General features: G+C 34.5%; 4 protein-coding genes across 5 annotated transcripts; 1 reads left to right on the plus strand and 3 right to left on the minus strand.

The window, feature by feature from the left end:
- Positions 1 to 25: 25 nt before the first annotated feature.
- Positions 26 to 14576, minus strand: LOC122352830 (cGMP-dependent protein kinase 1-like). 2 transcript variants are annotated; one of them, XM_043250525.1, is made up of 21 exons: positions 14310 to 14576; positions 12992 to 13209; positions 12810 to 12915; positions 12562 to 12728; positions 11223 to 11336; positions 8490 to 8595; positions 8343 to 8406; positions 8156 to 8233; positions 7976 to 8070; positions 7821 to 7886; positions 6538 to 6612; positions 6369 to 6465; positions 6160 to 6293; positions 5555 to 5644; positions 5330 to 5471; positions 4238 to 4401; positions 3443 to 3565; positions 2487 to 2549; positions 2320 to 2386; positions 2010 to 2109; positions 26 to 1198 (listed from the first exon to the last, which is right to left on the minus strand). In XM_043250525.1, the coding sequence occupies exons 2-20, from the start codon at positions 13185 to 13187 to the stop codon at positions 2014 to 2016; spliced, it is 2043 nt and encodes a 680-aa protein (XP_043106460.1). In that variant the 5' UTR covers positions 13188 to 13209; positions 14310 to 14576; the 3' UTR covers positions 26 to 1198; positions 2010 to 2013. The 2 variants fall into 2 exon arrangements, with proteins under 2 accessions (XP_043106460.1, XP_043106459.1); XM_043250524.1 differs by having other exon boundaries at positions 6160 to 6299.
- A 454-nt stretch (positions 14577 to 15030) lies between these two features.
- On the plus strand, positions 15031 to 15996 carry LOC122352832 (EKC/KEOPS complex subunit LAGE3). The gene is made up of 3 exons (XM_043250527.1): positions 15031 to 15115; positions 15336 to 15464; positions 15632 to 15996. The coding sequence occupies exons 1-3, from the start codon at positions 15069 to 15071 to the stop codon at positions 15744 to 15746; spliced, it is 291 nt and encodes a 96-aa protein (XP_043106462.1). The 5' UTR covers positions 15031 to 15068; the 3' UTR covers positions 15747 to 15996.
- Positions 15997 to 16442: 446 nt separating this feature from the next.
- On the minus strand, positions 16443 to 20708 carry zgc:100918 (Ras-related protein rab7-like). The gene is given in 6 exon segments (XM_043250526.1): positions 16443 to 17652; positions 17722 to 17850; positions 18704 to 18922; positions 19539 to 19665; positions 19771 to 19843; positions 20492 to 20708. Coding segments are annotated over 5 exon segments (618 nt in total). The 5' UTR covers positions 19824 to 19843; positions 20492 to 20708; the 3' UTR covers positions 16443 to 17562.
- A 725-nt stretch (positions 20709 to 21433) lies between these two features.
- Positions 21434 to 25131, minus strand: LOC122352454 (WD repeat domain phosphoinositide-interacting protein 4). The gene is made up of 11 exons (XM_043249861.1): positions 25098 to 25131; positions 24874 to 24992; positions 24367 to 24441; positions 24178 to 24282; positions 23972 to 24077; positions 23793 to 23887; positions 23622 to 23701; positions 22877 to 23085; positions 22202 to 22303; positions 21964 to 22109; positions 21434 to 21882 (listed from the first exon to the last, which is right to left on the minus strand). Exons 2-11 carry the CDS (start codon positions 24920 to 24922, stop codon positions 21773 to 21775), a joined length of 1077 nt encoding a protein of 358 aa, XP_043105796.1. The 5' UTR covers positions 24923 to 24992; positions 25098 to 25131; the 3' UTR covers positions 21434 to 21772.
- Positions 25132 to 25447: the final 316 nt, after the last annotated feature.

A 25447-nucleotide genomic window follows, 5' to 3' on the forward strand; every position in this document is an offset into this window, starting at 1 on the left:
TTGTTAAAGAAGTATACTACTTTTTCAAACGTATTTTATTTTATTCGTCAAGGCAGTGTTTCAGTTTTTAAGTCATTCATTTTATATTTATTTTTGCTGTGACTTCAGTTACCAAAATTTTTTTAATAGTTTTAGTTAACAGTAACAACCGGTTTGGACACAAATTTGACCTCGATATCAAAAGAGATTTCAAATGTTAATAATTGAGATATTTTGCTATTCTAAACGTTTAGTTACTTCGTTTTTTCCCCCCTTATTCAATAATCAAGAACTACTGATTTAAAACAATTTAGCCTCAACGAAGAAGAACTGTGGGGAAAACCAAAGTCACCCGAAGAACAAAACTAAACCTGTTTGTACAGATCGCAATGCATTTTTAGCCAATGTTTTTATCTTTAGCATTGTACCTACAATGGTTCTTTTGTGATTCATGCTCTGAATCATATCATATCATATCATTTTATATATATATATATATATATATATATATATATATATATATATATACATATATATATCCTCCTGATTATAACAGGCATGACTATCAGGTGATCACTAGGCTCTAGTGCTGAGATTAAATGGGAAAGTTGTGCCCAGTCATGTTATTTAGAAATGTCACGGTGAGATTCTGCTGGCGGAGTCTTTCCGTGTCGAATCCTCACTAGATCAGTGATTTTCAGGCCCGTTCCTCGGGACCAGCTGCTCTGCACATTTCGCATGTTTCTCGTTTGAGTTCACGGAGCTCTTTGCTAATGAGCTGATGATCTGAATCAGGTGTGTAAAATGTCCCCAGGAACCAGTCTGAAAACCACTGCACTAGATGGTCATCGAGCTTATATTTTTCACTACAGTGTAGTTTGGGTATCGAATCAAGCGGCTAAACATTTACACATTTAGCAAAGAACCTTTCTTGAATTTCATGGGAATAAAGGAGGCAGTTTACGCAAAAGCGAACATTTGGTCATTGTTTATTCACCCTCGTGTCCCTCTAGACCTGGCTTTTTTGTGTGGAGGATATTGAAAAACACACACCCTTTGTTTTCCGCAGAAGAGAGAAGGTCACGGGGGTGGAAGGATGCCGAGGCGAGTGAAGGATGAGAGCGCGCTGTCATTTTAAATGTGTTTTGTGTGAGGGTCTGGATTTTGTGCTAATTCAGTACTGCTCCTTGTGTCTTAGCTGTCTTCATACTGAATATGTCTGTAGAACAAAGGAAAGGCTTATCAATATTTCAATTGAATTATAATGACAAAAATGTTAATAAATTATTGATTAAAATCTCTTTCTGCTTATTTTTTATACACCTTGCGTTGTACCATTTTGTGTATGTATGTATGTAAATATATATATATATATATGTATGTATATGTGTGTGTGTATATGTGTAATGAGACTGAGAGCAGATAATATCAGTACATATACATATATATATATATATACATATACATATATATACATATACATACATATATACATCTATACATATATATATATATATATATATATATACATATACACACACATATATATACATATATACATATATACACACATACATATATATATATATATAATATATATATATATATATATATATATATATATATATATATATATATATATATATATATATATATATATATATATATATATATATATATATATATATATATATATATATATATATATATATATATATATATATATATATATATATATATATATATATATATATATATATATATATATATATATATACATATATATATATATATACATATATATATATATATATATATATATATATATACATATATATATATATATATATATATATATATATATATATATATATATATATATATATATATATATATATATATATATATATATATATATATATATATATAAAATATATTTTATATAAACAGAAGAATAAAAACATTTATTTGCACATGACATTCAGGTACAAAGAGCTGTTGTTGTTGTTTTATTCTGAAATGTTGTTCACGTGATCAGAAGTCAAAGTCCCAGCCGGACTCCTCGTCAGGCGGCTCATCTGTGTCCTCGGGGAAGCAGTCAAAATTACTGGTGTCCAAAGGCCCTTCCACCTGCGCCACACGCAACAAAACTCATTTTCTTTTGATGAAAACGCAAGATAAAATACAGAAACTCATTCACTTGGGTCTGCACCAGTTTAGAAATGTCTAAATTACATCAGGATTTGCGAGGTCAACTAATATTTGTTTTTATTTATCTGAGATGAGCACGTTTTTCGTATCTCTGCAAACAGTCCATTAAATGATTCATTTCTCACTTACATTTGGTATAAACGGAGGAGTCAGGTTTCCTTCACGAACACCGTCCCAGTTAAACCCCTCAAACCATCTGTAAGAGACATCAAAAGCAGCACAGCCCACACATCACGACTGTCTGAAAGGATGTGAGTATGTAGTGATAAGGTCAGAGTCGCATGTGTCGTCTGTACTTGTGTTTCTGGATGTCCTTCACACCGTTCTTCTGGTTGCCGAGTCTCTCGGATGGATTGTCCCTGTCAGGTTACACACGTATCAATCAATCACTTTTTATTCATATAGCGCTTTTAACAACACAGATTGTATCAAAGCAGTAATGCAAGTATGCAAATTTGCAACACACTTCACGCCATCACTTTTTCTGAAAAAAATGAAATTTTTCTATTCAAAACCTTTTTTTTCAGATTTTTTTCTGCCAGTAGGCTTGTTCTCGGATGGATTTTTCAGGTTCTGTCAATTCTCTTTCTTAATTCTCTTTCTCAGTTTTTCTGGAAAGTAAAAATGTAAAATGCAAAAAAAAAACACAAATTCCAAAAATAATTTTTATATTATATATATATATATATATATATATATATGTTATCTTTTTTATCTTCTGTATATCTTAATATCTTTCTAGTTTTTTTGGAAAGTAAAAAATTAAAAAAAAAAAATATAATAAAAAAGATATATATATATATATATATATATATATATATATATATATATATATATATATATATATATATATATATATATTATATATTTATTTATTTATTTTTATTTTTATTTTATTTTATTTTTTTACTTTTTACTTATAAATTATACTTATATATATATATATATAACAAATATATATATATATATATATATATATATATATATATTATTTTTTGTTATATTTTCTTACCATACTGACTTATATATAAGGAACATAAACTTAATATTACAACTTTCATATTGCAGAAAGTGAAGTAAAAGCTAAGGTGAACCCTCACTAAATTACAGCAGCTCATGTTTTCATAACTAAACATTAAGTCATTGTTGAATATGTTATAAAATTATATGAAATGTTTGTCATTAATTACTGTGATCGGGTCTTCACTGCAAGTCAAGCGCATGCTCTCTGTATAAAAGGCTTGATTCGCACCTGCACAGTCTTTTGATCAAGTTTGCAGCGCTCTTGGGGATTTTCTTGGGAAACTCCACCATATCGATTCCTCGAAGAATAATGTTGTACGTCTTCATGTGGTCCGACCCTGAGAAAGGTGGGCTTGGGGGGAAAGAGGAAAGCGGTGTTGAGTGTTTAGAAACAGGACTACTTGGCCTCACGGCATAAAAGCTCCTGGGTGCGTTTTTTAGCGAGCCACGAAATACGTACCAGTGAGTAAATCAGTGCAGTTTCCAAACAAATGAACACTAGAGGCAGTAAAACCCTGACACCCTTTATTCCTTTTTCACACAAACCTACAGCGTTTCGATGAATAAAGTGTAATTTTCGCAGTTACTTGAAGAATATCATGTCATGACTTTTCACAAAATTGAGTTAATTCATATTGGCTAGAAGAGGGTTTAAATAATGAATGAAACACTAACTTTATTGATAAAAATGAACGTTTTCTGAAATTAAATTTTTTGCCTGATTTTCCCCTCCCGAGCATCGGAGCAAAAATGGAGCACCTTGATCGGCCCCGATGGATTATCTGCGTTTACTGAAGGAAGTTTGCACACAAATCAGGACCAAAACCATCCAAGGGATGACTTTGACTTGGATATCATTTCAGAGCTCACGGCCTCCTCTTTTAATTGACACCAAAATCGCAATTTTAAAATCTGGGTCACTGTGACTCATTTGGCTGGATCGGGTCACATATTTTTACGAGACCAGGTTGAGAGAGGACAAACTTAAGCTTGTTAATAAAGGCATTAATAAATCTAATACAACCTTCCGCTCAGCAGCTCAAAGATGAGGATTCCTAGAGACCAGTAGTCAGCAGAGACATCGTGACCCTTGTTTAGGATGATCTCAGGGGCCACGTACTCCGGGGTTCCACAAAACGTCCATGTCTTCTTCCCCAAACCAACTTTTTTAGCGAAACCAAAGTCCACCTTGAAAATAAAAACTGTTCTTTGATATTTAAATATTTCGTTGTTAAATATACAACATTTTAGACATATCTGACTATGTTCCTCATCTCTTTAGAAATCTAAAGACATAATGATTACCGGTTTTGTAGACTAATATAATGTACGCTTACAAAATAGATTTCTTTACAAAGGAAAGATTAAAATTAATTGAAGTAAAGTTTAAGTAAAGTAAAAATTTTATTCAAACATTTTTGGATATGGATGAAATTTGCAGTAGTTTAATTGATTTAATTATATTAATTGTACGACAGAAGTACATTGGTTTGGTGTTGTGATGTAAGCTAAAACTATGTTTTTGTATTTTATATATTTAAAAGCTAATTTAGAATATAAAATCAGACGAACACTTCAAATAAACTGAAACTAAAATAAGTACATTTAAAGCTAAATAGGAATTAATAATTAGCTCTAAATTATGAAAAAAGTAAAAGTTTAACATTAAAAAATGTATAAATAAAAACTAAAACAGTTTTTGTTCATTAAAAAAAAAATCTAAAATAAAATATAACTATTAGATGAACTCTGAAACCTAAAAAATTGAATTTTTTAAGAACTGCAATAAAATTTAAAAACTAATGCTGAATGAAAATACTAAAAATAATATTATCAGATTAGCGCTTATTAAACTAAAATGATGTAAATGCAATGCAAGTATAAAAATGTATAGAATTTAAAAAGAAATGTAGAACATCTAATTTAAAACTACTACAATAAATGTTGCATTTATTTAATCTTAGTTGAAGTACTAATAAAATAAAAATCTAATTTAGCTTTATTTAAAAAACTACAAAACTACAAAAACCATGGCAAAACTTAAACTAAAAATAAATGTAAACTAAAAAAAAAAATTTATCCTAATACAAAACTAAAATAACACTGCTTTGCTTACCAGCTTGGCATATCCCCGGTGGTCCAGTATGATGTTCTCAGGCTTCAGGTCTCTGTAGATGATTCCATGGCAGTGTAGAAAAGCGAGAGCTTCCACCACACATCCAGCGTAGAAACGCGTGGTGCCGTCATCAAACGAGCCTCTGAAAACAGCCACGCAACTTCCTCTAAGTCACTCAATCCAAGCAGAGGAAAGAGAGGTAAGACTGCATGCTGTTCCTGATACCTGTCCCTGAGCAGAGTCCACAGCTCTCCACCCAAACACACCTCCAGCAGCATGTACAGGTACTTCACATCTCTGAACGTCCGGTAAAGCCTGGAGCATGAGAACAACCTGGGCTTACCGAACAATACCATGCCATTAATAAAAATATGTCAGGTAACAGTCAGCTAAGATTTTTATTTAATAATCAGATTACAATACTTAGAATTCTATTTTAATTGCTATAAACAGATTAGTAAATTAATATATTATTATTGTTATATTATTATTATATTATAATAATATTTATAATCATTTTAATTATTAGACTTTTTAATATTTATAATAATTAAATCAATAATAATAATAATAATAATAATAATAATAATAATAATAAATTGTCATAATAAGATTAGTGGTCAACAAATATGCTTTTTTACATTCTTAAATTCTTAAACTATTACCCAGTGGTCTATGTGGCCTTAAAATATACATTTTATATTGGATAATATATAAAGACTCGTATATGTATTTTACTTTCTTCTACTTTTTGTGCTAAAACACTTATGGTATGTCCGTTTATGGATGGATAATAATAATTATACTTATATAAGTTAGGCCGTACAGACCTGACAGTGAAAGGACTGTGGGCTTCCATCATGATGCGTCTCTCAGACAGGATGTGGCCCTGTTGACTCGTGTCCAGGATGTGACGTTTTTTCAGGACCTTCATGGCGAAGGATCGACTGTGATCATTCTTCAGCTGCACCTGTAGAGGATCCTCTCAATAAAGCTCTAATCACCCCTACAGAGACTACCGACTAACTAGTGGTCTCACCAGCTCCACCCGACTGAAGCCGCCCACCCCCAGCGTGCAGATCACATGGAAGTCACTGAGAGACATGCTAGAGAAGAACGCAGCTTCTGCCTCCAACCTACGACAAATGTTATTCCGTTATTCTGATGAATTTATTCCAGAACACTGTCTGCTGGATGGATGTGTTTACCTGGCCTTCACCTCTTCGCTCTCGTACATCTTGTTGCTCATATTGTCCAGTCCTCCAATCAGCTGCTTGAAAGACCTGTTAGAGTTGAGCTTCATTAGCACTCAGGACATGTGATGAGATGTTATTAACTCACTGACTGCTCTGAGAATGTGATTATACAGGTTCTGATTTTGAATGATTAGCATCATTCTGGTATTGATTATGATAGATGATGATTTTGAGTAAATATTTGTTTGATATTTTGCTTTAAATAGCAGTTTTGACGGTTATACATTGTGATTATGATAGTTATGATTCTGATTAAATGTAAAGATTTTTTGGGATTGTTGTTATATTATTTGGGATTGTTATGATTTTGACTGATTTGGACTGTTGTGATATTGATTGTGATGTTATGAGTTGGTTTATTTGGATTGTGATATTGATTGTGATTATGATTTTTTTTTGCTTATTATAGCTATTATTTTTATAAATCAGGATTGTGATATTTTATGTGATTTCTATGACTTTGATTGCGATTGTTGTGATATTGATTGTGATAGTTGTGATTTTGATTCAATGTAATAACTATTTTGATTGTGATGGTTATGATTTCGATCAGCTGGGATTGTGATATTGGTGACATTGATTGTAATGGCAATGATTTTGAATGGGATTGTTGTGATATTGATTGTGATAGTTGTGATTAAATGTGATTTGATTAAATGTGAGTATTTTGATTGTGATCTTGATTTGTTTTGTTGTGTTAGTGATTGCAATGATTATCATTTTGATTAATATGGATTGTTTTGATATTGACTGATAAATATGACTTTTATTAAGAGATTTTGCTTGTGATGGTTCTAATTTTGACCAATTGGGATTTAAATTTTTAATCATTTTAAATGGCATTGTTGTGATATTTATTGTGATTGTGAGTTTGATTAAATGTGATTTATTATTTTGACTGAGATTTTGATTGTGATGGTTATCATTTTAATCGCCTGAGATGGTTATGTTATTGACTGTGATGGTTATGATTTGAATCGTCTGAGATTGTTGTGAAACTGATTGTGATCACATGTGATTGTTACTGTGATTGAGATTTTGATTGTAAAGGCTATTTTGTTTGATTGGGTTGGTTGTGATATTGATTCAGACTTTGATGAAATGTGATTATTATTTGGACTAATATTCTGATTGTTATAGTTATTATTTTGATTGCTTGTTGCGATATTGATTGGTTATGATTTTAAATGATCGTGGCTGTAGATTTGATAGATTGTGTCTTGTGAGATCCTCACTCTCTGTCCACAACCAGACATTTCACATCTCCAACAGCCGTTACATTTGCTGTACGTACATCTTCCCTGGGAAGAAAAGTAAAAAAAAAAATGAAGAAGATATTCTTAAATCTTAACCAGAATGGTTAGACTGAGAAATAACTTTCCTCACTGACCCTTTAAGAGCCTGCTCTCCAAACCAGTCCCCTTGAGACAGTGTGGACAGGAACACTGGCTCCTCATTGGCTGATTTCTGCTGGGTGACCCTCACCTGTGGGTTAAAACAGCCGCGATATTTACAATAAATGTTCTGTTCCACAACTCGGTTGGAAACGTCCGAGAGGCTCTCTTCTCACCTGACCCTCACTGATGATGAAGAACGTGTCTCCAGTGGCGCCCTGACGAATGATGTAGTCGCCATCACTGTAGTGAGTCTAAAGAGTAAAGAGTAAAGAGAGGGAGAACAGCACAGAATAAAAGGAGGTCACGCAGATCAATTTGGAATTGATTTTAGAATAAATCTGCAGCGTTCAAACAGCTCACCTCTTCCAGAACGTCTGCTACTTTACTCAGCACATCTTCAGTGAGAGTCTTGAAGGAAGGCACGCTGACGACACAATTCAGGTTATAGTGTTATTAGATGATTTTGGTTTGAGATGTTGAATTTGATTTGATGCTAAATTGTGTCACCTTCTCAAGAACTCCATGTAGTTTGAATGCTTGAGGAGGCCAGTTCTCATCATGATGGTTTGAAATCCCTGTCGATCTATAGCCCATAGTTTGATATCAGTCAGAGCTGAAAGGGAAGAGGATGACAGTGGTGAGGAGAACATTCACCTTTTTAAGTGCAGTTTAATTGTAGTGAAAGGTTTTACATGCAAATGCTAGTATTAGTTAGATTCCTTACAATTTTTTTTTCTAATTGGTCAATACAGACCTTTCAAATAAAATCTAAAAAGCCATCACAAAATAATACGTACATTTTTATATTTATTTATTTAAAAAAATTTAATTAAAATATTATTTTAAATATATTTTAATATAATAGTAATGCATTTTATCACAGAATCAACAACATTTTTATTCACTTTAATGAATTCATTAACAACCTTTCAGGTCAGATGGATTTACTGTAATTCTCTGCTTCATAATTCATAAACAGACATGTGCAGATATAACTGTGGGTTTGATCTCTTTACTTCACTACACTTTTGTTCTGTACTTCCTCTCAGCTGCTGCTTTGAGAACTCTTCACATCCCACTTCATGTAATTACTCTGCAGCCAGCCGCACACAAACACTATCACATACTGTTAATATTCCTCCGTAAACCCCAATAGACCTGCAACAACAATGAATAACTTCCTAACATATGCAAAAAAAACTTACACTATGCCAAAATAGCATTCGATGGCATGATTGTATGATTTAATATCTTGTTCCAATTATGCAAATTATTAATATGAACAAAGTACTTGATCGATATCACGTGCTATGTACAACAATGCACTCAGCAAAGAATATTTATGCATACTACTGTTTGAATTTCGTTCAGCGATGCAGGAAAAAAAAATCAACGCTGTGCTAGCAGTAGCTAAACATTTTCATTTTCATGTTAAATGACGACTGAAGTGTTTTCAAAAGATTTCAACATGCACTAATCAAGATTGACTCAACTTGTATTTATAAAGTCTTACTTTAAACCTTAAGTAGCTGTTGACATTTCCAACAGACCTTCACCCTACTTCATCGCTCTCTGATGCCTCAGTGACGTCAGATGTACATGAAGATGGAGCTGAACTCTGACCACAAAAAGAGCAAGAAATGAGAAAAGGCCAGAAATAACTGCTGGAGGCAGAGCGGACAATGAACGCAGGATGCTGTAAGAAATCCAATACAAAGAACCTATTTTATTTTCAAGCTATTCATTTAGCTGACCCTGAACAGCAGACAGCGTCTGTCATCTTTCAGTTGACACAAAAGAGAGAGACGTGACAACGTTGATGAACATTGTTGATTCATTTCATTCTTATGTAAATCAACCTTGATAACAACTTTTTACGGGTGTCCTTGTTACACATGGACTCTCATTCTGACGGCACCCATTCACTGTAGAGCAAGTGATCTATAGCAAGGGATTTAATGATACATTTCCCCAAATCTGTTTTGATGAAGAATCGTCATCTAAATCTACGTCTACATCTTAGATGTCCTGAGAGTCCCTGTTACACATTACTTGAACTTACTATTATAATAACAACATAACCCTAAACCTTAACCTAACCACATAGTAAGTGCACTAAATATTATACATAAATATATAAGTACACTGTAACAACACATTAAAATATCCTCCAGCTTATATAGTAGTCATCCTTGGCCACAAAAAAAGAAAAAAACGCAGCACTATTTGTTAAAACGCAGCAAATTTGTACTGTTTTGTTTAATGAAATTATGCACATTTTTATTCTGTGTGCATGAAACACCTCAATTCACTAAATAAAACCAGAAAATATGCCATGAAATAGTATATATCCAAAAACAAATTCTTCATCTTACACTTCTAGTGTGACAAACTTTCCCTTCTCGACACATTTATTAATGGGGTGGATGACTCATGGATTATTTTGTCAGCTGTTTGGACTCTCATTCCGACGGCACCCATTCACTGCAGAGCAAATCTCCAAATCAGTTTTGGTGAAGAATCAAACTCATCTACACCTTGTATGTCCTGAGAGTGAGTAACTTTTCACCAGTTGCTTGCGGTGAACTAATGCTGGGTGATAAAGCCAACGTGCGCCAGGCTGAGAAACATTTTGGATTAATATTATTCTACGCGAAACATAAATGACTTATTCTGAGCTGCACAGAGAGAGTCAAAAAGCCCATTTTCAGGGTTCAGCGAATCTGATCAGGGTTCACGGGAGAGACTGGTAAACAGCGATCTATGCATGAACAAGGACAGCCAAAGGCCTGAACTTAATTGCGTTTTTATTATTCCGATTAAACAGACACCACCCAAGTCAACTCATTCCACCCCAATCCATCACACTAAACCGATGTGTCGTAAAAGGGCAAAAGATGAGGATATATTAGAAAAACCATATGGCCAAACAACCCAGCAATTACACACCGCAGATTCCTCCACATTCACTCCGCAGGAGAAATCCATTAATAGGGCTGAACTCAATCTCAGACGCATGGCAGATTGTCTATAGCCTACAGCGCTGACGGATGAGCGCGAATTCAGCCTCAAGACAACAAAGTGTGTATATCTCTCTATTCATCTGTATATTTTGGATATTTCAGAATTTGCTCTGCCATGTTATTCCATTTATTTTGATGCAGTTGTGCATGTACCGAACTGAAAGTAGGAGAAAAATTGGGTATGAAATAGGAATAGTTTTCCTTCACCCGGTCTCACCCGTGACGGTGGCTGTGCGTGTGCAGTTATAAAGTATCGCCAGCTCCCCGAACACTTTCCCCGGCTCAATGGTGCACAGCTTCTGCCCTCCTTTGGTAACCTCCACCAGCCCCTCTGCTCACAATACACACAAACAAACACAACAACCTTGAGCCTGAGAGTGACATGAATGCGTGCAGGAGAACTGTTAATACTTTTATTCAGCAGGGACGAATTAAACTGATGAGAAATGACAAAAGATTTCTGTTGGAAATGAATGTTAGTTTGAACTTTCTATTCGTAGGAAAAAGGTTTTTGTCAGTGGAAAAAGTTCATGGTTTCCACAAAAATACATTGCTTTCAATGCATAACGAGAAAAAATATTAGAAAAAATATGATTTCCGAAGGATCGTGTGGCACTGAAGACTGAAGCAGTGACGCTGAAAATAAGCTTTGCATTTCAGAAATAAATTATGTTTTTTCAAATAGAACGGATATTTTAGATTATAATAATATTAAAATATTAGTGTTTTTATTGTATATTTTTATTAAATAAATGCAGCTTTGTTAAGCATAAGAAGTTTAAAAAAACAACAACAACGTAAAAATATGTCATACAAACTTTTGAATAAGTAAAAAAAAAGCTCCAAAAATAAACAGAATAAGGGTTTTGAGTAAATTTCATGTCTTGTGTGTGTGTCTGAACTATTTCTGCAATAAAGCCACAAAAAATAGCACACGTCATGTGCAGTGTTTTCTAGAGGATCGCTGTCACAAACACATGACGAACAGGCAGCACACCCACTTAACAGAGGTTAGCATAAAAACAGCTGTTGTTTAAGACACTTTCGCTTTTCTCGGAACAGCTTTAAAGTGGATTTTCGAAAAATGACCTTTCACGCAGCGCGTAACACAGCTGTGAATGAAAACATCCTGCAATGTTTTAAATGTGAAAGCGCGCCATGTATAAAGTTACCGTCCCTCTAAGAAAGAATCGACTCCGAATCAGTCGAGTCGTTTTTGAAATGAATCCCAAGCCATTTCATGTTGACCGCCCACTTGCTGGTCTTTTCGTAAGGGTCTGAATGAAAATGCGAAATCATCCTCTGCCGCTAGTTGTCGCTTTTGGTACGGTTAAAAAAAGCGGTTTATTAATGCTGCTTTATTAAAGGCGTGACGAAAATGAAAACTGAATCATTTGGGAGTCAATTAGTATGTAAGGTAAAACTAAATGCATAAAAACTATGAAAGTGCTTTTGCCTTGAATGCATGTCAACCTGTTGCTAAATACCCCCGAAACCAAAATATGAACCCATAATAGGAGCATTCTCAAAGTAGCTTTGAAGCAGATGCTCCTCACCTTCCAGAACGTATACGGTAGAGCCGTCGTCTCCCTCCTGGATGACGCAGCAGCCCTGTCCAAGTGTGGTGGGATACATGCAGTCCATGATGGTGAGGATCTGACTGGCCTCCAGGTGCTTCATGAAATCGTTCTCCAAAAGAGCCTTCTGGATCAACTCTCGAGACCTGGGGGCGGGATTGAATCGAACATGTAGCTTTCCTAAATTCACTGAAGCTTTACCTGATGCCTCCGGGGCTCTAACTCACTCCTCGCTCTTGCTGTAGTTGGTGAGGGTGACGTGGGTGAGCTGATTGGGATCCAGCCCCGTGGGTTCGGCTGATATGGCCTGGCGTTTAGTGCGCAGGGGCTCATCTGGTGACAAAATGCAGCAATAAATAAAATGTGTCCGTCCGGCTAATCCAGGCTCGTGATAGAGTTCCCGGCTCACCTGTGACTTCTGTGGTCCCGGAGGGGTGGTGTGAGGCCGAGGAGGTGCGGAGACGGTCCAGCTCGCCCTGCAGCTGTCTGATGAGGTCATCTTTAGCGTCCAGCTCCAGCTCCAGCTCATCGATGAGGGCGTCACGTTGCCGTAGCTCCTCAATCTTCGTCTGCAGGGCAAACTGGAGGTCGCGGAGGGTTCCCATGAGCCGCTGGAGGATTGCGCATCTATCAAAGCAATGAAATCCTGTGAAGAATTCAGTAAAATGCAGCCGAACAAGCAAATTTAACGTGTTTGGGATGGATGTTTCCGACACGTTATTGATCTTGGGAAGAAACGGAGGTGTTGTGTCTGATGGCATGATGATGGCAGAGTTATAAATAAATGATAATATATTATTTATTTATAATAAATATAATTAATATATAATTATTTTGATTTATTATGGACAAATAAATATTAATTATATACAGTATAATAAATAAAATAGATAGCCAGGAAATACAATCCTCTTGAAAATACTTTTATTTCCAGTGCAGTTTTTTCATGACAAATTGTATTCTGTGAGTTATACTTAAAATATCAAGATACAAAAATAAATGGCTTTTAGCGTTTGGTCTCCTTTTTTCCTTTTACTTGCGCGATTAAAAGAAGCAAAACAGCTAAAATACATTAATAAAAATAGCCTGCAAAATACAGTGTGATTTCAATAGTAGGTCTTTTCATTCATTACATATTTTCAGAGCAATCATTTAAGTATGAATTATGGAAATTATGAATTTCGTAGTCTCTTAGTACATGATTCTACAAATTTTGATTACGTCATTATGTTTACTTGTTTTACATTTTTACATTTTCAACATTTTATTTTTAAGCAAAGACACTGAATCACTAATAATAATAATAATAATAACTATATATATATATATATATATATATATAATAATATATATATATATATATATATATATATATATATATATATATATTATATTCAGATGAACAAATACACAGAGAACCATATAAAGTATTTATTTAGTTTTTATATATTACGTTGTATGTTTAGCATAATGTTTTCTGGCTTAAATAATTCAAATTATTTAGATAATAATTAGAATTATAATTAGATATTATATAATTAGATATTATTATGGTCCTTTACAGGTATGTTAAGCTGTTTATGAAATTCGTATCATCACAATATAAATGGAGAAGCGGAAAAATTGTTTACAATTCTGTCATTCATGTTCACGTAAAAATAAAAAACCCTATCGCTTAAAAGTAAGTTAAAGCACGTAATAAAAGATGTTCCGTTTGTCGGACTTACCTGCAACAAAGAAGCACAGAGCACTGAAGAGATCCAGCGGAGACGAGCAGAGAGAGACGCTCGGCTGTGTTTCAACACCTAGCGCTGCCTGCACACTAACTAGACCGCGTTTCTGGCCACTACACGAGCGTCCAGAAGCAGCATGGAACCTCAGAACGAGTCACGCTGCTTAACATTTTGTTATGTATATGTGAAGAAGATGCAGCAGGTGGGTTTCCCCCGTATTTGTTTGAACTGACCAGTGATTAATAGGCACAGTTACACACAAATTACACACATTACTAATGATAACGAGTAACGGGTCTGCGCTACTTCTCACGTCTGCTCGCTCTTGCGTTAAGTTTTCAGAAGAAGAAGATTCATTTGATTGAATCGGTTCGTTCGAATGATTCATTTGAATGAATAATTAAAAACATGTCCGCGCGTACTTCGCGGCATTTGCTAAATTTAATCATAACATGAATTACAATCACTGAACAAAATAAACTAACATTTATTTACATTTTTATTAACGCTTGCCATTTATGTTTTAAATCCCTTTTGCTACTGTTTTTCTACTGTTTGTTTTCTAACTGTCCCAGGTTACAAAAACATGATCATTACTTATAAGAAAACATTAAACATTTACGTTGAAAGCACGATTTATCGGATGTAAAGTAAATTGAATTTTGTCGAATGTTATTCTATTGAAAAAAATACGTTTTATAAAAACACGACGAAAGTGCTGCTTTCAATCTCAAGACTAACTAAAATGTCAACATGGCGGCTTGCATGAGTGAGAACGGTTCAGAGAGAAAACTCCAATTGTATCCTTTTACCGCTGTTCTTAAATGTCCAAATAATTAACTACGACATATCCGAGCTCTGCTTATGTTTTGTAGGATTTACTAAAACTTTTCTAGCTTTTACCTGCTTGCACTGCCGGATTCGCTCACAGACAGACATGTGCAGCCAAGTGAAGATGTGTCAATGAATGAGAAATGGTGATGCTGTTTGTCAAGTCCTATTGTCTTTAACAAACCTCAGCTTACTTAAGGTCCCTTTCCCATCCGAGAGAGAGGCAACTATCGCCCTGCAGTCTCTAGCTCCTGATCCTGAGCCCAGGAAAGGAGGAATCACTAAAAAACTGGATTTATCAGGACAAACACTGTCTGTGTGAGTTAAGCACCTAAAAAGTCTAGTGTTTAAAATAGTTGTCCTAATTTAGATTTAGGTCGACACACTGCTCTAATTACCTGACATATATGTGTGTTTTGTTGATGAAATTCACAGAACATTTTTATTACACACGATACAACTGATTTTTGCACATGTCTTTGTAGGAGATGGACTGCAGATGAAGCCCGCATTCTTCGTGTTTCTGTAAGCTCATTCTTGGACCATTTGTCTCTAGTGTTGGAGACTATGGATGCATTTGGTCCGCCTGTTTCTCAATGACTCTCTAAAAAGAGACAAATAGAAGGAGAAATACGGATGCAGATACCGTTTGCTCCTTTTATTCAGAAATCCAAGAGAAACATCATCTGCCAAGTGTCTGGTATGGACTGCAAAGACTCTTAAAAAAAAAAAGCATAAATAATTTGCTTTTGCTGTTTGAGAAATGCAGCTCTTCATAATGTGTCAAGTCAAGATGCCTGGATCTTCTGCAGTGAATGGGTGCCGTCAGAATGAGAGTCCAACCATCTGACAAAAAAATCACAATAATTCACAAGCAATCCACCGAACTCCAGTCCTTCAGTTTGTCAAGTGAAAAGTTGTTTATAAGAAACTAATACATAATACTGCTCTCTCCATTGAAAAAGTTGTTTTATCTGAATTATGAGGAAAAATCAGTATACAAGCAAAAACTGATCAAAATAAAAATGTTAGTGAATTTTGATTTAAGAGGACAAGGATGGTTAATTAGATTATGATGCATTTTGGACAGCTATTTGGACCCGGCCCCAGTTTAGTGAAGAGGATCCATAGGGGATCAAGAGATGTAATGTTACACTTGAAAATTAAACCTGGTCTGAAGAACAAACTCATCTTGGATGGCTTATGGGCGAGTACTGTTTTAGAAAGCTGTTCGGTTGAACCGTTCCTTTGGTGTTTATCGGTGTAACGGAAGCCAAAACACACAGGATCCGGCGGTTTGTCATTTGAATAAAGATTTATTAATGGAGCATTGTTGATAAAACAATACCGAGAGATGATTTAACGGTGTTCAGGGAAAGGTAGTTGTTTTATAAAAGAGAGACAGATGTGTTTCTATTGGCAGACATCACTAAGTTTTCGATGAAAATCATTTACAATACTGGTTGACAGAAATAAAGACTTAAAAAAAAAAAATCACATGGATTCAAGGGTTGTCAGGACCCACTCTTCAATTTCAGCTTTCCTTCACATTTTGTGCCTTTATTTGACCTACGTCATACCCATAATTTGGTCAATGAGATGAGCCCGTTAGAAATGTCTACTACAAGAACACAGAAACATAAAAATAAACTGTAAACCGAGTAATTAAACAGCATGAGGTCAAGACAGAAATGATTAATCTTACATTCATACATTAAAACTGGGGAAGTGCTTTCGCTCGAAGCGAAAGGAATCATGCCGCATGGTTAAAATGATTGCACTTAATTTGTGAGCTCACACGTTCATTTGACACCAGCAGCCTTCCTGCACACAGAAGACGTCCTTAGGCACAAACTTTTAATATTTCTTTCTGGTCTCGGCAGCTCTTATATTTCACTGAAGATTTTGATATTGTGTCATGTTGGGCTGTTTATTCCGAGTGCGTGTGTGTGTGTGTAGTTTTTAGATAAAGAATCGATTACATTTAGCATATTAAAGGATTTGGCAAAATAAAGGAATTTAAAGGAAGTGTGACTGCTTCTACATCCTAAAAAAAGAAAAAAAATTAAAAGGCACAGACAGAGATATATAAGCAGGAGACAAGTCTGAAAGACTACGATCTGCGTGGATGAAGGAATAAACAAACAAGAGGCAAAAAGAAAAAATCACTTGTAAATAATAGAAATATCTATTACGTTTCATCTTTTTCTCATAGAAATAATATCCTTAAAGGTAGTTATATTAAAAGTGATGCTGTAGCAGGGAGTTTCTTTAAATTCCTAACAGTTCTTTACATACAAGTTTGGAAAGGAAGTGTTTTCTTCTGAATGCTGGATGTTCTGCACATGGGGTTCGGTCGGCCCCATGCTGGCTCTCCTCTGCCTCTCTGGTCCCCTCGGTCTCCAAACGTCCCATCTCAGCAGCTGCAGCTGTCGCCAGAGGACACGGGTCTGTCATCTCTCAGTTTAATCTGGTCTGGGAAGTCGTACGTCTCCACCTCAGACTCCTGCGTGATGGACGGATGTTAGCATCGAGAGCGGACGTGCCGTTACTGAACACGTCAAACGGTGCGTACCTGTTTGAGAGCGTTGCGGGCGATCGTTTGGAAAGCCTGGTCCACGTTGATGGCCTCTTTTGCGCTGGTCTCAAAGTACGGGATATTGCTTTTGCTCTGACACCAGGCCTGGGCTCGTTTTGTTGTCACCTGCACAAGGTGAATACAATAAATTGATGTGTGGCTCATCCAGTCATTTTAGAATCAATATCGATAACTAAAACTAAAAGATTACTAATTTTCATGGAGTTGATCTTGCTATACAAAAATAATTAAAACTTAATTAAACTTAAAAATGTGAATACAATGAATAATACAGACCATAAAAAAATATATATAATATATATATATATATATATATAATATATATAATTATAGTATATGTGTGTGTGTATATATATATATATATATATATATATATATATATCTATATATATCTATATATATATATATATATCTATATATATATATATATATATATATATATATATATATATATATATATACACACACACACACACACTATAATTGCTATAATTATAATTACTAAATATACATATGAATACTAATATATTTATAATGACCTATAATAGTATCTCAATCATACTATCAATATTAAACAAAAAATACTATAATAATTTGTAGTAAGAAATATCTATAGGTGACATAAGTAACATTTTAACTGTAAAAAGTGATAAAAACATAAAAATGACAAAAACTAATTACTAAAACCTCAACTAAAATAAAAATATAATAACAAAATGATAATCAAATTCTTAAAATATTTATAAAAAATATAATAGTAAATTATATAATAACGCTAAACAATACTATTTTCTTCCATTCCGTACCTTTAAAAAAAAGCAGTGTTTACATGTACAACAATCATTATAAGATGACAACAGATGAAGACCGTGTTTAGATGAGATGTAGAAATTAACTGCAGGTTTTTATAAATCTAAAATGCAACCATGAAATTCTATGAGGCTAAATAAAGACAGACCTGTCTGTTCTCCAAGTCGATTTTGTTGCCAAGCACTACAAAGGGGAAGTTCTCTGGGTCTCGAGGGCTGGCCTGAATAAGGAACTCATCCCTCCAGCTGTCCAGGGTTTTGAAGGTGTTCGGTGCGGTCACGTCATACACCAGCACACAGCAGTCCGCCCCGCGTTAAAAAGCCACACCCAAAGACTGGAAGCGCTCCTGTCCTGCAGTGTCCCAGATCTAAACCGGCCATGACAATGTTACAGCGCTGCATCATTTGCATTTATAGAGCCATATTATTAGAAATCTACATTTTTGATCTTTAGAAACAACTGTTTAATTTTGAGGGATGTCTGGAGGATAACACATGACATAAGAATACACACAAATGTATTATATACAAAAAATGTCCACTGCAGATAGACATCAGGTAAAAAACTAAAATAAAAGTGAATAAAATGATTAATAAATATATAAATATTACTCACCACATTTTTTGTTTTGTATTATGTTGTGTGTTATTTTAGTATCACTGAGTTTTTATTTATAATATGAATTCGATTTTATTTTTAATGACTGAAGTTTAAGTAATGAAAATAGTGTTTTTATTACTTTTTAATATGACTAAATTGCTATTATTTAATTTATTTAGCTAGCTAGTTATTTTTTTTAATAAAACACTGTCTTGGCAACTTGGTAAGTAATAGAGACTTCTTCCAAAAAAATCTTAAAGACTGCAAAAATGTTTAAATGTAGTATGCATCGAAACCTAGTATTTATTCTGTTCCCATAACGGTGTAAAATAATATACAGAGATCGATTTGTTCTATATAAAGTAAAAACTAAAGACTCATACCTGCATTGTCACCAGCCTGTCATCTACCATCACCTCCTTGGTAAGAAAATCTGCGCCGATGGTGGCTTTATACTGATTGCTGAACTTCTTGTTGACATATTGGTTCATCAGAGAAGTCTTCCCAACCCTGTAACAAACAAACACCACAGTGTTTATTGTAGAAGATTTTGCATCTGAAAACCTAATTAAATAACACTGTCCCGCATCATTGGGTTAGAAGGTCATCACTTACCCAGAATCCCCCAGAATGATCACCTTCAGAAGCACCTTTTTACGAGAAGCCATCCTTGTGGACTAAACTGTGCCTTAAAAAAAAAACGAGAAGATCACTTTAATGTGTAATTACGTTATTTAGTATGCAACCTTCGCAAATGATATGCAACGGCTGTGATTGGCAAACACACATCAAACTTGTTGAAAAGGGAAGGTTGCACGATGTCAACCAATGTGGCAAAGCGTAAAATCTGCCATACTGTATGTAACATGAAGTATCGTTATTGAAAAACAAAATCCTTCACATTTCTCGGCATTAAAAGGATATTTGTTGTCAATGCAACGTTAAACGCCAGCGTTAGCTTTGAATTCTTGCTAACCTGCTGCAAATGCCCTGTCAGATTTTTTTGTCAGTGTTAAACTTCAAAATACTTTTTTAGATTAAAATAATATTCAACAAAACCGCTGATGTTTTCAAACGGTGAGTTTAGCATTTCGGTTTTTGTGCTAAGGCTATGGAGAGCTAGTTAAAGCTAGCGCAAACACAACCGTAAATTTAACACATTCACACGTTGTCTATATAAATAATAACGTTTAACACCCTTAAAACGTTAATATCTGATATTATCATTATTTTAGAGCGTTTCCGTTATAATGCGTTTTAGTATGTTTTTTTTCTCACTTGTCACTTCTGCTGTGTTAGCGAAGACGGCTAGCGCGTTAGCATGACAAAAACTCACTTTCTGAGGAGAAATCCCAGCTTCGGCTTAACAATCTTCTGCTGTCATACAACAAAAACAAGCCAACACGACACCTCCGCCGTCTCGTATCGACTCGGGACGCTCTCTTTCGGTCGTGTGGCGTGTTTTTGGATGGTTGTCACGGACAGTTCAGCACATCCGTTTGTAATAATGAGCCGCAAGCACTCCCTCCCTTGACTCAACACCCGTCATGTTTATGTCTGTGGACGTGAATGCGAATGCAAATACAAATGCAAACGTGTATTATCTATTTCTGTACATCAGATAAAAACTCATCCATCACTTTATACATTACGGAAATAGCTGTGCACTGAAAACAAACAATATTTTATCTATCTATCTATCTATCTATCTATCTATCTATCTATCTATCTATCTATCTATCTATCTATCTATCTATTTTGCGTATTTACAAAATGTTATGTATTCAAATACAGCAATGCATATAGTGTAAAATTAAATATTTAATTTAATATGCGATGCTATTAATATTAGTGTTATTTTTACATATTACACTATTATCTTTAGACTTCATACATGTTATCTGATTTTTTATTACGGTCATATTGTGTGTACTTATGCTTTCTATGTTGTATAAGCTACAGGATGCCTTAAATTTACCTTAGGATGAATGTCTTATTTATCTATATTACATCTGATATATTAGAATTGTAACATTATTGTTATTGCATGTTTTAAATAAAATAAATGCAAACTCGGTCAGTAAAAAAATCTTACAGACCGCAAACTTTTTAAGTGTAGTATGCATCACAACCTAGTCATCATTATTTTCTCTTTACATAACATTGTAAAATAAAAAAATAAATAAATACAAAGGCTGATTTGTTATAGATAAAATGTATGATTTATCATATTAGAAGTTGTACCATGTATTATATAAAACACAACACAAAGTCAAAATCCTGTTCTATATATTTAGTCCCAAAAAGCTGTACTGATTCATAAATAAAGCTCCTTAAAGGCCGAGGAACCTTATTCCTTGACAGAACAAAGAATGATGAGAAATCATTCAAGTGTTCAAAGGTTAAGTATCTCTGAAGGAAAAGTAAACGATCAGACTTTGAAACTCCTGCATGTGAAGTGATAAGATAAAAGTTCACAAGACATTTACTCATTGGCAGATTTTATGTACAATTAATCATACAAGGCAGTAACATAATCTAACAGTAATAAGCATCAGGAACAACGAGCGGTTGAAGAGGCTACTATTTTACATTAGTTACAGCTCAATCTCCAGCTTCAGAAATCATCATCATCGCAAATGTCCAGATAGACGTCGAAAGCCTCGCGGTTGCAGTTTCCATCAGGGGTGAAGACGTACTTGTGGAATGTCCCATCAACACATATGGCTTTAACGAGAGACACAAGTGATGAGAAACTGACAAAATCAATAATGGTTCTCTCAAATGTCTATAAAAAAGCCCACGTACCAATAACAGAGTTGACATTTTTGGAGGTGTTCTTCCCAAAGGCACAGATGCAAGCGCACTCAGCCGGCACCGTGAAATTAGCCAGAGACCACTGACTGTCCACGTACTGCCCGATGACCGGACCCACCTTTCCTACTCGCGCCAAACTAGAGAAGACAAGACACCACACATAAAACCAAGTGACACCCAGTATGTAATAAATGCTGTAATTAAATGACTGTGATATGATTAATCTTACGCAGAACGTCGGTTCAGTTTGGTGTCTTTCAGTGCAAATATGTGCACAGTTCCTTTGTCACTCGATGCACACAGAAAAGATGAGTCATGGCTGAAATTAATACTGTAAACAACAAAAATGATTAATTATTGAATTATGTCATTCAATTTCATCCATCATCAGAATAGGAGAAATGTCTTTCAAAAAACAGCATTACACAATTTTTATAATAATGTATGCACTAAAGAAGTTTGGACAAACTCAAATAAAATATTTTTTTCTTTTGATCTAAAGGCTTCTACTTAAATATGATGGAAATAATTACTTAAATTAGTTCTGTAGACTAGGGTTTCACATGTGGTTCATAAAAATAATAATAATAATAATAATTTAATAATAAATAATATATATATATATATATATATATATATATATATATATATATATATATATATATATATATATATATATATATATATATATATATATAGTAACTAGCATTTTAAAAATAAATATGTTATGTCTACATAGCATTTTCATATGAATTTCTTTGATTATTAAAAAATTGTTTTACAGACAGTGAAGTAAATTCAGTATCTATTTGAACTCTTTCAATACTGTTCAGAAAGTATCCCAGGATACTCGAGAGTGAACACAGCTGAAGTCTAAAATGAAGAAGAAGCTCAAATATAATACCAGTAGAGTGTAGCAGGGTCAGTTCCTCTTCGCAGCTCCACTAGCTTGTCTCGTGTTGTGGTGTCAAACAGACGGATCAGAGTGCCCTTTCTAGATGCAGACGCAACCACACTGCCAGGCTGGTTCAGTGCCAGACAGGCGATTTCACTCTGGTGGGCATTAATAGTGAAAGGAGCAGACGATGTGCCAGGTTTGGTGTTGGAAAGGTCCTGTCAAAGAGTCATTAACGATGTTAAATAACATAGTGTACTGTTACTGCAAAAAAGAATATTTGATGAACATTCTCTCACCCTCAGGTAATCCAAGATGTAGATGAGTTCTTCAAACAGATTTGGAAAAATCACTTTTTTTCAAGAAAGCAATATATGGATAGAGGACTCGTATTTCAGTTGAAGTTAAAAATATCTTAACGTTACATGTATTTATTAGGAACAGACAGCTTTTTATGTCACAAGATGTTAATTGGTGGACTGGAGTGGTGTGGATTATACTTGTGATGTTTTTATGAGCTGTTTGAACGCTCACTCTGACGGCACCCATTCACTAATGATAACATTCGAAAAATACACTAATGATACATTTCTACAAATCTGTTCTGATGAAAACAAACTCATGTACATCTACATTTTGACGACATATTCAGCAAATTAATGTTTTTTTTAAAAATCAAAGATTCATTTAATACATGACTGCAGGCTCAATTCACTGCTGTAATATTTTATAACAATTTGCACTCAAGTCTTACCACTAACTGCAGGCTGCCGCATTTGTGCCCGGGGAAAACCAACAACTGCTTTTCCAAACTAGGGCACAGGTCACACAAACCTACAAACACAAAGCGAAGAAAAATAAATACGACAAGTCAAGCCTCTTTTTGATAAAACTATACGAAAACTGCAAGCATGGCTCATGGTACCTTTCGGGTTATCTCGAGTGTCAAACTCAAACAGCTTGACAGGATTGTCGGGAAAACTATAGACGTAGATCCTGTTTTTTAGGATAATGATGATTCTTCGTGTAAAAAGATATAATGTGAGACATTATTAATATGACCAACATTTTACAGCACTATTGTCGTATGGCTGAGTATCTTACTTGTCATGCCTCATGCGCACAGCCAGCACTGGTTTGGTGAACGTGAACTCAAGGACTAATTTGTCCTTAGGGTCTCGCACTTCCCGAGCATCATCCCAAATTAATACTGGCATAGATAAAACAGCTCATTTAGAGTCTTCACTGAAAAGGGCAGTTTAAGAGTAAGTTATCTAAATATACAAGAGTGCGTCAGACTCCAAGTGTACCTGAGATTTCGGAGAATTTAGGGTTGATGCCGCCTCCCACCACGGCCAAGAGGTTTGATCGATGAAGCATTGAACACAGAGCAATGCTGCCCACCTGCTCGTGATCTGTAACCAATCCAATCAACGCAGATCACTCTACAAATCATTTTGTAATAAAACAAACAAAAACAAAACACAGATTTCTCTTACCTAAATGGCCCTTTTCCATTAAAGGTTCCACGTTGTAAATGCGAACACCTGTTTCCATTGCACAGCAGAAACAACCTAAATAACACGAAACAATTCAAAGCTAATGAATATTGTGCATTAAGTACATTAGTACATCATTTATAGTGACACAAAAAGTATATTTTATTTATTTATTTTAAATATTGGCTCTATATTTCATGTAAAAGTATTTTCCCTACTATTTTATGAATTTTTGAGAATACTACCTTTATATCCCAAATTAATCAGCTCAAAAACCACCTTGATATGACATTATATCATAGACATTTTAGTATTATTTTGGTCAACTTGCTGTCTAGACGTCATTAGTCAATCACTAATTATTAGTGTTAAAGAGTTGGCAAACTCTAAGAGAAAATGTTATATGCAATAAGGCACTATGGGCAAGATTTTTCTCAAATTATATAAATAATCAGTCAGTCAGTCTAGCAGCATGATTTTAAGGAAACTACTATACTTAAGACTCACTCTGGTCCTGGTTGAACTGAAGGCTGTTTACTCCTCTCTGTTGGGCCATGATGTCTGAGAAGAGTTCACTGCTGCTTTTCCTAGATCTTCAGGGTTTTTTTGGTCTAGATTTGATCGTCCTGAGTGAACAGGAGACAGCGGTTTACCATATTAAAGCTGCCATTACAACAGTAAAACAACTTCCTTTTAGCATATAATCAGGTTTGTCATAGCATCTCACTCACCATTAAGGTAATTAAAACATCCGACGAGTTTCCTGGTGCTACACAAATACATCAAAGCGATTTTATAGTGTTTAATGTAAATTTGATAGCTCACGTTAGGCAATAACCGCACAGCTGCCAAACGCTGTTGTTGTTATTGTCGCTGTTCTCTTCTTCGATGATAACACAGGACTGAGAACGGAGCGCTGCTCCCCCTGCTGGAGAGGAGGACGCCACAAGCGCACCAGTAAGCGTTAAAAACATATAAGATTTTGTATTTGGTTATATAATTATATTTCAATAATTAAACATTGCGTCATCAGATTTGGCATTGACAAATGCACTTAATTTCTGAAAATCATTCTGGCTAA

Source organism: Puntigrus tetrazona, chromosome 10, assembly GCF_018831695.1.
Source record: "Puntigrus tetrazona isolate hp1 chromosome 10, ASM1883169v1, whole genome shotgun sequence".
Classification (NCBI taxonomy): Eukaryota; Metazoa; Chordata; class Actinopteri; order Cypriniformes; family Cyprinidae; genus Puntigrus; species Puntigrus tetrazona.

Excerpts from the sequence above, each read along its gene's own strand:
- LOC122352830 (XM_043250524.1), bottom strand. The coding sequence starts at position 13,187 with ATGGGAACCCTCCGCGACCTCCAGTTTGCCCTGCAGACGAAGATTGAG. Across the intron at positions 6,300-6,368 it reads GCTTCAGTCGGGTGGAGCTG|GTGCAGCTGAAGAATGATCA; the intron begins GTGAGACCACTA and ends GATCCTCTACAG. Across the intron at positions 4,402-5,329 it reads ACCGGGGATATGCCAAGCTG|GTGGACTTTGGTTTCGCTAA; the intron begins GTAAGCAAAGCA and ends TTTATTTTCAAG.
- LOC122352832 (XM_043250527.1), top strand. The coding sequence starts at position 15,069 with ATGGCGGCTTGCATGAGTGAGAACGGTTCAGAGAGAAAACTCCAATT. Across the intron at positions 15,116-15,335 it reads TCAGAGAGAAAACTCCAATT|CTTACTTAAGGTCCCTTTCC; the intron begins GTATCCTTTTAC and ends AACAAACCTCAG. Across the intron at positions 15,465-15,631 it reads TCAGGACAAACACTGTCTGT|GAGATGGACTGCAGATGAAG; the intron begins GTGAGTTAAGCA and ends ATGTCTTTGTAG.
- LOC122352454 (XM_043249861.1), bottom strand. The coding sequence starts at position 24,922 with ATGGCCCAACAGAGAGGAGTAAACAGCCTTCAGTTCAACCAGGACCAG. Across the intron at positions 24,283-24,366 it reads AATGGAAAAGGGCCATTTAG|ATCACGAGCAGGTGGGCAGC; the intron begins GTAAGAGAAATC and ends GATTGGTTACAG. Across the intron at positions 24,078-24,177 it reads TAAATTCTCCGAAATCTCAG|TATTAATTTGGGATGATGCT; the intron begins GTACACTTGGAG and ends TATCTATGCCAG.